The sequence below is a fragment of the Triticum aestivum genome, chromosome 2A (genome assembly GCF_018294505.1).
Source record: "Triticum aestivum cultivar Chinese Spring chromosome 2A, IWGSC CS RefSeq v2.1, whole genome shotgun sequence".
NCBI classification, from domain to species: Eukaryota; Viridiplantae; Streptophyta; class Magnoliopsida; order Poales; family Poaceae; genus Triticum; species Triticum aestivum.
The window spans coordinates 34,601,255-34,615,048 of record NC_057797.1 but is presented as its reverse complement, the minus strand read 5'-3'; the positions used below and the strand labels follow the sequence as shown (position 1 = coordinate 34,615,048).

Here is a 13,794-nt window from a genome sequence, read left to right as displayed (position 1 = left end):
GAAAGGAATAGAGGAGAAGAAGAGAAAATAGAATATATTCCCTCCCCGATAACAATTTTTTCCATGTATATATGCAAAAGTTACATTTTTTGAAAAGTTTTATATATCTAGCTAGAAAGAAGGAAGAAGAAGAAAAAGGAGAGGAAAAAGGAAAATAAGAAGAGGAAGAAAGGAGAAGAAGAGGAGAGGAAGAAGGGGAAAAATAAATAAGAAAAAGAAAAAAAAAGAGGAGAAGAAGAAAGGAATAGAGGAGAAGAAGAGAAAATAGAATATATTCTATTTTCTCTTCTTCTCCTCTATTCCTTTCTTCTTCTCCTCTTTTTTTTCTTCTTTTTTTCTTCGATCTTCTCCTCTAGATATTCCTTTCTTATTCTCCTCTTTTTATTTCAGGGTCGTCTAGGGGTCGAGGGTTCCAGGGTCGTCGAGGGTTCGAGGGGTCGAGGATCGCCGAGGGGTCGAGAGAGGTTTCCTAGTGTCAAAGTATTGAAGAAATCCATGGCTTCATCATTAGCCGGAAGTAACCAGGGCATGACGAAGTCCTCCAAAGTTATTTTGGAATGGTGTCCCGGATAGGATAATTTGCCTTTTTGTATGAATTTCAACAAAGGCCTTTCAAATCATGATATTTGGAAGGTTCTTGCTGAACTTTGTACCAAAAAGCGAATTATCCTATCTAGGACTCCGTTCCAAAATAACTTTGGAGAGCTTCGTACCATCATGCACCTGTTACTTTCGCCTAATGATGAAGACATGGTTTTGTTGAATCCTTTGACACTAGGCAACCTTCCGACCCCTCGGCGATCCTCTCGAACATGAGAGGAAGAAGAGGATAAAAAAGAATAGGAAGAAGAAAAAAAAGAGGAGAAGAAAGAATAGAGGAGTTCTTCTCCTCTATTCTTTCTTCTCCTCTTTTTTTTTCTTTTTCTTCCTCTTTTTTTATCGGGAACGAGGGTCGTCGAGGGACATATAGATGTAGTGTCGTCGTTGTCGATATATACCCCCTCCCGATAGCTTCAACACGTGGGGGGGGGGGTCGAGGCCACTAATTAATATATATGATTCCTTACTATGATTAGGTAGCTAGTTCTACGTTTGGCACTAATATATCCATCTGTCATGTTTGAATAATAATTGCCATGTTGTAAATATTTGTAGAAACTATGGACACCTCCCGAGACGAAGCAAAAGAAGCGTTGTTGATGGACATAATCGCAGAAGGAAGTGATGCCATCTTGTTGTTTCTCAACAACACCGATGGTCTGGAAGGAGAGGGTGAAGAAGCTGGCTACAGTGACCTAATGCCGGTGTAAGAAGAAGAACATGAGGACGGCTCCGGTGACCCAATGACGGTGCAAGAAGGAGACCGTGATGACGGCTCCGGTGACCGAACCGAGTCCGGCCAGGTATATATATTAGTTAAGCCTGTGCTGACTAGCTGATTGATGCATTCATTGTTTTGGTATGTACACATATTAATTAAGTCTTTGTTCTTTTTTCTAGCCCTCCGGATCGAGCACAACTTCGGTAAAGAGACGAGGCCCGAAGAAAAAGTTGAGCTCGGATGAAAAGTTTGAGATCATAGCAATCGCGCCCGACGGCCAACCGATTGAACCCCTCCGGATAAAGAGCGCATTTGTTGCTCTGTGCGGGGTTCTGGTTAGGGACAAGATCCCGATAAGCATCCAACAATGGTTTAAGCTGGCTACAGAAGACCCTGAGGTGTCTTATGTCAATGATATGCAGAAAAATGATCTTTGGACTGAGCTGAAGTCAAATTTCACCCTACCGCCAGAGGATAATCCAAAGAACCCAGTTAAAGAGCAATTAATCAAGTCTTTTGCTCTTAAGAGGATGGCAGAACTATTTAGGAGGTGGAAGAAAGAGCTGAATAAGTTTGTCGAAAATAATGAGACACCAGAATTCAAGGGAAGATATGAGAAGATCAGAGATCACTGGCCCGCATTTGTGGCCCACAAGACATAGGAAAAGAGTAAGAAGATGTCGGTGACAAACAAGCAAAATGCTGCGAAGAAGATGCTTCACCATCGCACGGGGTCAGGTGGCTACCTCGTAGCCCGGCCTAAGTGGGCCAAGACTGAGAATGATCTGGTTGATAAAGGGATCGAACCAGAGATAATTAGCTGGCCAGACCGTTGCCAGACTTGGTTCTTTGGGGCTGGCGGAACCTTGGACCCTGTAACAGGGAAGTGCATTTGGACGAACGATCAAATGGACATACCAGTCAGGAAGCTTAAGCAGTATATCGAAGCAGCACAGCAAGGGAAGTTCTTTCCAGACAGAGAGAACGACGAGCTCACAATGGCCCTCGGGAATCCTGAGCACCATGGACAGACACGAGGCACGCCAGGCTCCATTCCGTGGAAGGTTGGGTTTCCGGACGCAGGCGGTTACAAATCCCATGAGAGGAGGAAAAAAGTGCAGCAGACCCAAATACAGGCGCTGCAAGCAAGGGTAGACGTGATAGAGGAACGAGAAGCAAATCGCAGCAAACGTACTGCCGAAGCTTCCCCCGAAGCGACCCCGCCATCTCAGCGCAGAAGCAGCGTGGCTTCCACCGAGCTGCTTCAGCCGAAGCATGCCTTGATGGCTCCTGCCAGCTATCCCGTGGATGCTATCACGGAGTCTCAAAATTGCCACCTTATGACGCAATGGATGAATTTGAAGGTCAAGGCGGCTGTTGGCTCTGTTTATCCTACTGAACCCGGCGCAACTTTTCACTGCCAGCCGATTCCAGAAGGATATGCTAGGGTGATGGTGGATGAAATAACGGAGGGATTTGGGGACCTCCAGCTTGACCACCCTACCGGTGAAGGGGAGACTCAGCTGGGGTCTGCTCTGAAGACTCCATGCCTATGGCGGAAGGAGCTCATCAACCTTCCGAACTGGATGCCTCCGCCTCCTCCTCCTTCTCCAGCGAGTCAGGGCACTCCGCCTCCTTCACCGCCTCCTCCTCCGGCGAGTGACGATCAGGGCCCTCGGCCGGCTCCTTCTCCGGCGCGTGGCGGCACTCCGCCTGCGCCGGCGCGCCCGAGCAGCCGGCCTCCTCCTTCTCCGCCTCGTCAGCAAGGGCGGAAGAGACCCGCCGCCGCTCCAGCAGCTGCTCCGGTGTGTCATAGTCCTTCTCCTCCGCCTCGTAAGCAAGTAAAGAAGACAACCGCTTCTTCTGCTCGGTCGGTGTCTAGCAGTACAACCAGAGTCGGGAGGACATACAGATTCGGTCCTTCTCTGAAGAGTCCACAGAAGTTACCATACGAGAGGACCCCGGAGGAGAACACGAAGATCGCGCGAACCGAAGTGGATGACTGGTTTCAAGGGTTGAGAGCAAAGAGACATCCACCTCCGGAGGAGAAGGTAGATCTGGTGAAAGTGAAGCGCACTCTGGCTGCCCTGGCAAAACCACCCAAGTCTCCGCCGAAAGGCAACTATGAGCGCATTATTGCAAAGACATGGGCCGAAGCGAAGCGGTCGGGAAGTACACTCAGTGATCAAAGGCTGAAAGAACGACGAGCAGCTGGGAAACAAATTGCCCAGCTCGGCGAACAAGCGAAGCAATCGTGCCCCCCCTCAAGGTGCCTAGCGACATCGTTGATCCGAGGATGGTGCCCGGTTATGGCAATGCTGACGATTACCTGCCCGACGATGTACATTATGATCCCATGGAGGTGCAGATACACAGATACGAGTACGGGAAGCCTCTCGTCAAAGATGAAAAATCTTTAACAACGATGATGCGAAGATTACATGATTGGTACTTGAAAATCTGCAGAGAGTCTGGGGGGAGGAGTACTTTGTATGCGTGAGTTAAACCGGAGCATGACCTCGTTGGAATTGAACTGTTGCCTATTCCATTTGAGGAGTTCTATCAGTTTTTCAATCAATTGGCCCTCAATAAAACAACGATCACCTGCTACTGTCTGTAAGTACTACTACTTCTGTCATTAAGTCTCTCTATATAGCTCATCTCTTTCATTGCATGTATTTATAATTATCCTCACTATATTATGCAGAATGAAGATCGCCGAATTGAAGAAAAGACAAATCGGTGATATTGGGTTCGTTAACACATATCTCATAGATGCAACTGAGGTTGAACATCGTCCCGAAGATACCGAGGCCAACTTGCTACGATCATTCAAAAAAATGAAAACAAAGATATAATACTCTTTCCTTACAACTTCAAGTGAGTGTTACTGTCTTGTGCATATTCGGTTTCCCTTATATATTAGTCCAGGTTATAGTAATGTAATTGATGAGTTATGCATGCGTGTGCAGTTTCCACTATATTCTCTTAGAGATTAGGCTTGAGCAGGGAGTAGTAATCGTCTTGGACTCTAAACGAAAAAATCCCCAGGAGTATGCGGACATGACTGAAATCCTCAAGAAGTAAGTTAAATCGATCATTATCCACCATATCAGCAACTTTGTTCATTTCCTGATATCAAGTAATTATTTTCTTTGTCCGGCAGGGTTTGGAGAAAATTCACCAGAAAAGTTCCGGGACTGCCGAAGGAGCTGGAATTTAGACACCCGAAAGTAAGTACTATAGTAGCATGTTCTTGCTTATCAGTTTGATTGACCTCTATTTCTTGTAAAGTGGTTGTGGCAGGAACAAGGGAATGATTTCTGTGGATACTACGTCTGCGAGTCCATCCGCCACACGACCTGTGAGCGGGGCGGGTACTCTGACGAACAATATGAAGTACGTAAATAACAACATTCACAATTTTATTTTATTACCATCATTTGTATTGAGTTTCATTCATTCATATATATATATGTATTGACCCCCTTCTTCAAATTAGATGTTTTGGAAGCGGGATGAACTCCTAGCACCAGCTCGCATGCGAGCAATTCAAGAGGAATTGACGGCATTCTTTCTTGACCACGTGATCGCTGAAGACGGAGAATACTATGTGGACCATGAGTCCGTATGATTATATTTGTAAGAGATAATTGTTGTATATATGTAGCCAGTAGTGTCGGATAGATATACGAGAACTTGTTGTTCGACCAATCTCTCGAAGAAGGAGAGGTGGTCGATATCACTTCTCTCTGTATGCATATATGTTCATGACGATATTCTGTTTCCTTCGTTTGCTTACTAGCTAGCTAGCATGTCTAGTCCTTTTTATACGTATGTATAGTACGTAGCGTCGACCAAGGACGGACATAAGAGATAACACTTCTCTCTATTAATTATAGCTAGCTAACACAATATATGAAACACCTAAATTAACCCCCCAAAACCCCCCAACCCCCCCCCCCCTTTCAAAAAAAAACAAAAACCCCAGCCACAGAAATGCTGAGGCGTGGATGCCTATTGGTCCCGGTTGGTGCCACCAACCGGGACCAAAGGGTCTCCTGCCTGGGCTCCGCGCACAGGCCACGTGAAGGCCCATCAGTCCCGGTTCTGGATTGAACCGGGACTAAAGGGACAGAGCATTAGTACCGACACTTTAGTTCCGGTTCAGGAACCGGGACAACAGGCCCTTACGAACCGGGACAACAGGCCCTTTTTCTACCAGTGTGTTTAAAGATGTCTAATTATTAGATCCACTACAAGAGGTAATTGATGCAATAAAGTTAGTAATGCTAATTCTATTAAATTGCACAACGCCCCAGGTGCCTTCTCTGCATGTTGTACTTCGTGCCTTCGAGTGTTTGGTGTATTCGTACATTGATGAACTCCGTCCAAATGACCTAGTGTACTTGGCTCGTTCGAGTGACTTGGTATCGTCCAAGTGGTTTGTCAGGTCGACTATGTTTGGTAGGTGAGCATCTTGCATTAGGATCCCCATATGTTGTAGCTTGTTTGGTGCTGATGAGTCTATCCCTTAATAGGTGATCTCATCAGACTGAGGACTGCTACGATCCCCTATACTATCAATGTGCGATCATCATGTGTTGGTCGGTGTTTCGCCGCCTATCTATCCATGTATTAGGCGGCAGGTGGATGGGTACACGTCATCGGACAGTGCGCGGTATCTGTGTGGCCAACTTGGCGCGCTACTTATACAGGCGTAGGGTGCATCTTCACAGGCACAGCGTTATCCTCCCCACCGCCCCCACCACATGTAGAGAGACACAAACACAAATCTTGGAGGAGTAATTTTCGGGAGCAGTAACCTTTTGAAAATAAAATAAATCAAAATTAGTGGGAGCCTTGACAGCCACACGGTGGGACCCGATTGCCACATAGAGTATACTTTGCAAGTAGTCACGGCACTGCAAGTGGGCCCTGCGCCATGCTGACATGCCTAGTTAGCAACACATATGTATGCGAACGAGGTTTGAACCATATTCGAACAAGTGTGCCAAGTACTATAACTAGTTGGACGTATTTTTCAAGTTCAGGCATTAAAGTGAACATCGATAACAAGTTCAAGCACCACCCGTGCAATTACCTCAGACACAAATCTTCGAGGAGTAATTTCTGGGAGCAGTGACTTTTTGGAAACAAAATAAATCAAAATTAGTGGGAGCCTTAGATGAAAACTACGGCAGATTAGGGGAGAGAGGCGCAGGTGCTAATCTAACGATCCAAAAATTATTATACCATTTGTACAGCAGTCACACGCACGCAATGCATCGGAGGGCCACCCCTCTTCCGCTGATCCAGAGGGATAAGGCACCTTGCAACAGGCAAACGACGACCACCCCTTGGAAATCTTGTTGGGGCGTCATATGGTGATATATACTGGAGCGGCATGAGGAGAGCTCAAAGTGTGGCCTAGCTAGCTATCGCCTCCCCACCTAGCAATTTACGTACTCCGCCATGGCCCCAGCCGTGATGGCTTCTTCCGCCACCACCGTCGCGCCCTTCCAGGGGCTCAAGTCGACCGCCGGCCTCCCCGTCAGCTGCCGCTCCGGCAGCACCGGCCTCAGCAGCGTCAGCAATGGCGGAAGGATCAGATGCATGCAGGTATGAAAACTAATTATTATTTTTGCGAAGGATGGAGCGGTCAAGGCACATCATCGTACTTGTAGGTGTAACAATTTTGTCCATCTCGAAAATGGCTTAGGTTTAAAATCGTACTTGTTAAGTTACACTCTGTTGAATAACATAATAAAGATGACAGTGTGCATCGCTTGATGCAGAGGCTGGGGATATGCTCCTTTTTGAATTTTTTTGACGAAGGATTACGCACACTAAGCTGTCAGATTAATTTATCGGGTATTTCCACTGCACATAGGCAAAGCTATCCTTAGAACGTGTAACCCACATACCAGGCCAAACTAAACCTCACAATGTAGTCCGTAAGCAGGTTCACATGTGTAGGAATATTTAACTCATAAACTTTGTGAATGGAAAACGTTTTTATTGCAATGTGTACTGGATAATATCATTTTTAGTGCCCGTACACTACCCATAAGCAAGAGCTGCCCTTGAGCTTTCTTGCTTGTGGAGACCCCCCACAATGTATGGACAGACCATCAGGAGTAATTTTTGCCTTATGGCTAAGTCTTTCTTAAAGCACTAAGTGTTGATCAATTGTGTTCATTCCATCTATTCAGGTGTGGCCAATTGAGGGCATCAAGAAGTTCGAGACCCTGTCTTACTTGCCACCCCTCTCCACGGAGGCCCTCTTGAAGCAGGTCGACTACTTGATCCGCTCCAAGTGGGTGCCCTGCCTCGAGTTCAGCAAGGTTGGCTTCGTCTTCCGTGAGCACAACAGCTCCCCCGGGTACTACGACGGTCGATACTGGACAATGTGGAAGCTGCCTATGTTCGGGTGCACCGACGCCACACAGGTGCTCAACGAGGTGGAGGAGGTCAAGAAGGAGTACCCTGATGCCTATGTCCGCGTCATCGGCTTCGACAACATGCGCCAGGTGCAATGCGTCAGCTTCATTGCCTTCAGGCCACCAGGCTGCGAGGAATCCGGCAAGGCCTAAAGTGCAAGTTGAAGTAACCGATATACATGTCATGTTAGTCACATTTGTCGGCGGCTCTGCTTTCTCAGTTTTACTTCTCGTTCTACTCATATGTGAATATATGAGCATATGTATGTAAGCACTTACCAATGTAGGTCGAGGAGGATGCATATGAGAATTATAGCACCGGCTATACATATACATATATATTATATGCAATCAACGGATTAGTGTCTTGCCATCAATCGATGGAATGGTTACTTTCCTTGCAGCCGGAAATGCCTATGTCTTGCATTGTTTTCTTCTCATGCATTTTTTGCTCAATCATATGTTGTGTATTGTCTAATACGGAAATTGTTATGGAATACCAAAGTACTTCAAAAAATACTATGGAGAAACACATAAAAGATGGTGAGACCCCATTAAAAACTAATGGCAAAACAATAGGGAATTGACGAGAAACCGATAATAACAAAAAAACAAAAAAACAAATAAGAAACTAGAAAAAAGGACAAACAAAGGTGTCATAACAAGACAAGGACAAACCTACCGTAATGCACTTGTCATGTGAGCCATATTCCTGCATCGGTTCATGAAAGACATGTCACTTTTTCTAACCATTTTACACCACAATTATATACTATTTTTTGCAGTATTACAGAAATTCCAATAAACCAAAGAACATGTAGAGGGCACAAATATGTGCAAATTACATATCCAATTGATGAGCCCCAAGATAGCTTGTACTAGTAATATTTTGGCCTTCTACAATGAATTAACTGCGATGTTTGGTGTTTGTGTCATGAACATGGGACCTTCCATGACGAAACTATCAATTTTGTCATAAAACCTGCCTAAGAGGCAGAAACCCTATGTCTCATGAGAAAATCCATATTCAGTCATAACATTACGAAACAATTAGTTGCAAACACCAGCAGCCCATTACATCGATATCGTGGAGGTACACGCATGCCAGGCTAAAATTATATTAACTTGAATTATTTTTTGGGTGGATGATTGTTGGGGGGGAGGCTAATTCGCACGCGCGTCCGCGTGGTCGATTTCCGACTGGCCGTCCACGCCCCTATTAGGAAAGTGTGCAGTGATATTTCCGTTCCCTTGGATTATTCATTATTTTAGGGAAACTAGCCCCCACCTGGAATTTAGTGTGAGATTATATATTGATCACAGGGTGGGCTTGCATGCCATGGCACCCATGTTTTTTCATTTCAGTACCTACCAAAATTACTAAGTTCCAGTAATGTCAGTTTGCATTTTGACCAAAAGACCAAAATATTCACTCGAAAGTTAAAAAAAATGAAAAAATGTTGAAAAATATTTGAATTCATGTGTACAATTGAAATGACTGATATATTTTGGGCGAAAGGTAAATATTTCGCTGTCTACTGAAATTTGATGAAATTCAAAGATATATCATTAAAAGTCAAAGGCATGATGCCACCACAACTAGCCCTTCTACGAATGCGCGTATCAGGTGGGGTGGGCCCAACACATTTAATTCCATGGCATTGGGCTGCTATACCATATGGGGCCACCATTCTCAATTAAAAAAACATGTGAAAAATTGGAAAGGAATATAGCACGCGGTCGGAACCTGACTTATTCTACGGAGCGCTTCACCCACCCAACGCGCGCGTGCGAATGAGTATTTTCAGATTGTGAGACCTATATGAAGAAGTTTTATTAAATTAGAAAAAAATGATGATATCACATCGTATAGGAAAATGCCACATCTAACACCATGGTGGAGCCATACCAACACTTTAAATGAAGAAATAATTACCGTCTCATATAATGAAACATAAGAGTATGGATGACTTCCCTTCATGAATTTTAGTGTTGGCGTGGTTTAGTTTCGCGCCAAAGAATTTGTTCATAACAAATTCAGTGACCTTAGATTTGGATGATCAATGGTGATCCTATATAACGTTTTGGGGTCTTTCCGTGGCGAGATAAATACACTAGCAGTCACTGAAATTGAGGCCCAAGCAAACTACGGTCATTGAACCTCAAAATACACTCAATACAGTCATTGGATACGAGTTACGATGATTATATGGTCACTGGTTCACCATAGAGCTTCGTATTTTGCCCAGTTGACCTGTCAAAGAGTCTATGGGGCAGTTAGGGCTCCATCAGCGCTGAGTTGTCTCCCTGCTCTATAGGTCCCACCTATCATGGTGTATAAGAGAAAACTGAAGGGATGTAAATTAATGCGGGCTTCGAACCTGAGAATCATGATCGTATGCCTCACGCGCTAGCCGAGGCTTCATCTTTAATAATTATAGCACCTACGGCACAATCCGAGACTGCATGGAGTCCTACTCGTGCATGAGCCACTCTTGATCACCTGTCGGATCGACGACTGGTAGGAGCACAAGGTGAAGGGCAGGAGCTAGGGGCCACGGTGGCAAGGCGATGAGGTTCTCCGAGGGGATGATCCGACAGGTGATCAAGAGTGGCTCATGCACGAGTAGGACTCCATGCAGTCTCGGATTGTGCCGTAGGTGCTGTAATTATTAAAGATGAAGCCTCGGCTAGCGCGTGATGCATTCGCCTTCATAGACAATGTGCGCAGTAGGAGTAGAGGCGCGGCTGGGGACGCACGACCTAGTGGGTACTCCGTACATGCGCGTATGCTTTCTATCGGTGCTAGCTCTAAGGCCGAGGCCACGGTCACCTTGGTCTCCGGCCAGTCGTCGAGCAATGACGACGAAGAGGTGCTGCAAGAGATGGCGTATGGCATTGTTGTGGGCAAGCTTGGACGTACCACGACGAACCAACGTCGTCGCAGATGGCGCACGCCACCATGCAGCCGAGCGTGTGCGGATGCATGTGTTGTGTACTCCCTCCGTTATTTTTAGTCTGCATATAGTATTTGGTCAAAATCAAACTTTGTAAAGTTTAACCAATTTTGTTGAAAAAAATATCAACATCTACAATACTAAAAGTTATATTGTACTCCATCCATTTCAAAATATAGTGCTTCTTTTATTCCCGTGTTTCAACTTTGACTATAAATTTAACCAATAAGACCGACTGCGGTGGGAGCAAAAATTATACCAGTGAATTCGTATTCAAAAGAGGTTTTCAATTATATAATTTTTTCTCTCATCGCAGTCGGTGTCGTTGGTTAAATTTATGGTCAAAGTTAGACCTCGGAAAACGCGGGCGCACTATATTTTAAAATAAAGAAAGTATAAAACTTAATTTCATGATGCATCTAACAGTATTGATTTCATATTATGAATCGTTATATTTCTTTTATAAACTTAATCAAAGTTGACAAAGTTTAACTTTGACCACATTTTATATGCAGACTAGAAAAAAAAACAGAGGAAATACGGGCATTCTACGGCTGAGTGTGTGCAGTGACTGTAGTGTGCCACCTTCTCCGTGTATGCAGACTAGAAAAAAAATAGGAAGCACACTACAACTCGTATTCAATGACCGTATTAAACTTATTTTGAAGTACAATGACTGTAGTGTGCTTCGGCCTCAACTTCAATGACCGCAGGTATATTTATCTCTTCCGTGGCATTCATTTTGATTTTCCAACCCTCTTCCGCTGATCCAGAGGGATAAGGCACCTTGCAGCAAGCAAACGACGACCACCCCTTCGAAATCTCGTTTGAAAGGAGCGGCGCTGGGCATACGCTGATATATACTGGAGCGGCATGAGGAGGGCTCAAGTCAAGTGTGGCCTAGCTAGCTATCGCCTCCCCACCTAGCAATTCACGTACTCCGCCATGGCCCCAGCCGTGATGGCTTCTTCCGCCACCACCGCCGCGCCCTTCCAGGGGCTCAAGTCGACCGCCGGCCTCCCCGTCAGCCGCCGCTCCTGCAGCGCCGGCCTCAGCAGCGTCAGCAATGGCGGAAGGATCAGATGCATGCAGGTATGAAAGCTAAATATCATTTTTGCAAAAGATGGTGCAGTCAAGGCACATCATTGTATTTGTAGGTGTAACGATTTTGTTCGTCTGGAATGTGGCTTTGAATTAAAACTGTATTCGTTTTGTTAGACTATGTTAAATAAATAACATAACAAAAATGGCAGTGTGCATCGCTTGATGCACGGGCTGGGTTATCCTCCTTTTCAATTTACTTTTTGGCAAAGAATGGCGGACACTAAGCTGTCATGAATGTTCTTGTCGGCACAATTGATTAATTTATCGGGTATTTCCACTTCACATAGGCAACGCTATCCTTAGGACGTGCAACCCACATACCAGGCCAAAGTAAACCTCACAATGTAGTCCGTAAGCAGATTCACATGTGTAGGCATATTTAACTCATAAACTTTGTGAATGAAAATCATTTTTATTGCAATGTGTACTAGATAATATCATTTTAATGCCCATACACTACCCATAAGCAAGAGCTGCCCTTGAGCTTTCTTGCTTGTGGAGACCCCCCACGATGTGTGGGCAGACCATCAGGAGTAATTTTTTCCTTATGGGTAGGTCTTTCTTAAAGCACTAAGTGTTGATCAATTGTGTTCATTCCATCTATTCAGGTGTGGCCAATTGAGGGCATCAAGAAGTTCGAGACCCTGTCTTACTTACCACCCCTCTCCACGGAGGCCCTCCTGAAGCAGGTCGACTACTTGATCCGCTCCAAGTGGGTGCCCTGCCTCGAGTTCAGCAAGGTTGGCTTCGTCTTCCGTGAGCACAACAGCTCCCCCGGGTATTATGACGGTCGATACTGGACAATGTGGAAGCTGCCTATGTTCGGGTGCACCGACGCCACACAGGTGCTCAACGAGGTGGAGGAGGTTAAGAAGGAGTACCCTGATGCGTATGTCCGCGTCATCGGCTTCGACAACATGCGCCAGGTGCAATGCGTCAGCTTCATTGCCTTCAGGCCACCAGGCTGCGAGGAATCTGGCAAGGCCTAAAGTGCAAGTTGAAGTAACCGATATACATGTCATGTTAGTCAAATTTGTCGGCGGCTCTGCTTTCTCAGTTTTACTTCTCGTTCTACTCATATGTGAATATATGAGCATATGTATGTAAGCACCTACCAATGTAGGTCGAGGAGGATGCATATGAGAATTATAGCACCGGCTATACATATACATATATATTATATGCAATCAACGGATTAGTGTCTTGCCATCAATTGATGGAAATGTTACTTTCTTTGCAGCCGGAAATGCCTATGTCTTGCATTGTTTTCTTCTCATGCATTTTTTGCTCAATCATATGTTGTGTATTGTCTAATACGGAAATTGTTATGGAATACCAAAGTACTTCAAAAAATACTGTGGAGAAACACATAAAAGATGGTGAGACCCCCTTGAAAACTAATGGCAAAACAATCGGGAATTGACGAGAAACAGATAATAAAAAAAGAAAAAACAAATAAAAAACTAGAAAAAAGGACAAACAAAGGTGGCATAACAAGACAAGGACAAACCTACCATAATGCACTTGTCATGTGAGCCATATTCCTGCATCGATTCATCAAAGACATGTCATTTTTTCTAACCATTTTACACGGCAATTAGATACTGTTTTTTTGCAGTATTACAGAAATTCCAATAAACCAAAGAATGTGTTGAGGGCACAAATATGTGCAAATTACATATCCAATTGATGAGCCCCAAGATACCTTGTACTAGTAATATTTTGGCCTTCTATGATGAATTATCTGCGATGTTTGGTGTTCGTGTCATAAACATCGGTCCTTCCATGGCGAAACTATCAATTTTGTCTTAAAACCTGCCTAAGAGGCAGAAACCCTATATGTCTCATGAGAAAATCCATATTCAGTCATAACATTACAAAACAATTAGTTGCAAACAACAGTAGCCCATTACATTGTGGAGGTACACGCATGCCAGGCTAAAATTATATTAACTTGAATTATTTTTTG

General features: G+C 44.7%; 2 protein-coding genes across 2 annotated transcripts; both read left to right on the top strand.

Moving 5' to 3' along the window:
• Window positions 1–6,674: 6,674 nt before the first annotated feature.
• On the top strand, window positions 6,675–8,119 carry LOC123187225 (ribulose bisphosphate carboxylase small subunit, chloroplastic 2). The gene is made up of 2 exons (XM_044599025.1): window positions 6,675–6,943; window positions 7,537–8,119. The coding sequence occupies exons 1-2, from the start codon at window positions 6,797–6,799 to the stop codon at window positions 7,915–7,917; spliced, it is 528 nt and encodes a 175-aa protein (XP_044454960.1). The 5' UTR covers window positions 6,675–6,796; the 3' UTR covers window positions 7,918–8,119.
• Window positions 8,120–11,607: 3,488 nt separating this feature from the next.
• LOC123187226 (ribulose bisphosphate carboxylase small subunit, chloroplastic 2-like) lies at window positions 11,608–13,069 on the top strand. Its single transcript, NM_001426802.1, has 2 exons — window positions 11,608–11,813; window positions 12,434–13,069. The coding sequence occupies exons 1-2, from the start codon at window positions 11,667–11,669 to the stop codon at window positions 12,812–12,814; spliced, it is 528 nt and encodes a 175-aa protein (NP_001413731.1). The 5' UTR covers window positions 11,608–11,666; the 3' UTR covers window positions 12,815–13,069.
• The last annotated feature ends 725 nt before the right edge of the window (window positions 13,070–13,794 follow it).

What these genes read in the sequence shown, in the direction of transcription:
- LOC123187225 (XM_044599025.1), top strand. Translation starts at nt 6,797, where the DNA reads ATGGCCCCAGCCGTGATGGCTTCTTCCGCCACCACCGTCGCGCCCTTC. An exon ending in GAAGGATCAGATGCATGCAG is followed by an intron (nt 6,944 to 7,536) that starts GTATGAAAACTA and finishes CCATCTATTCAG; the next exon opens with GTGTGGCCAATTGAGGGCAT.
- LOC123187226 (NM_001426802.1), top strand. Translation starts at nt 11,667, where the DNA reads ATGGCCCCAGCCGTGATGGCTTCTTCCGCCACCACCGCCGCGCCCTTC. An exon ending in GAAGGATCAGATGCATGCAG is followed by an intron (nt 11,814 to 12,433) that starts GTATGAAAGCTA and finishes CCATCTATTCAG; the next exon opens with GTGTGGCCAATTGAGGGCAT.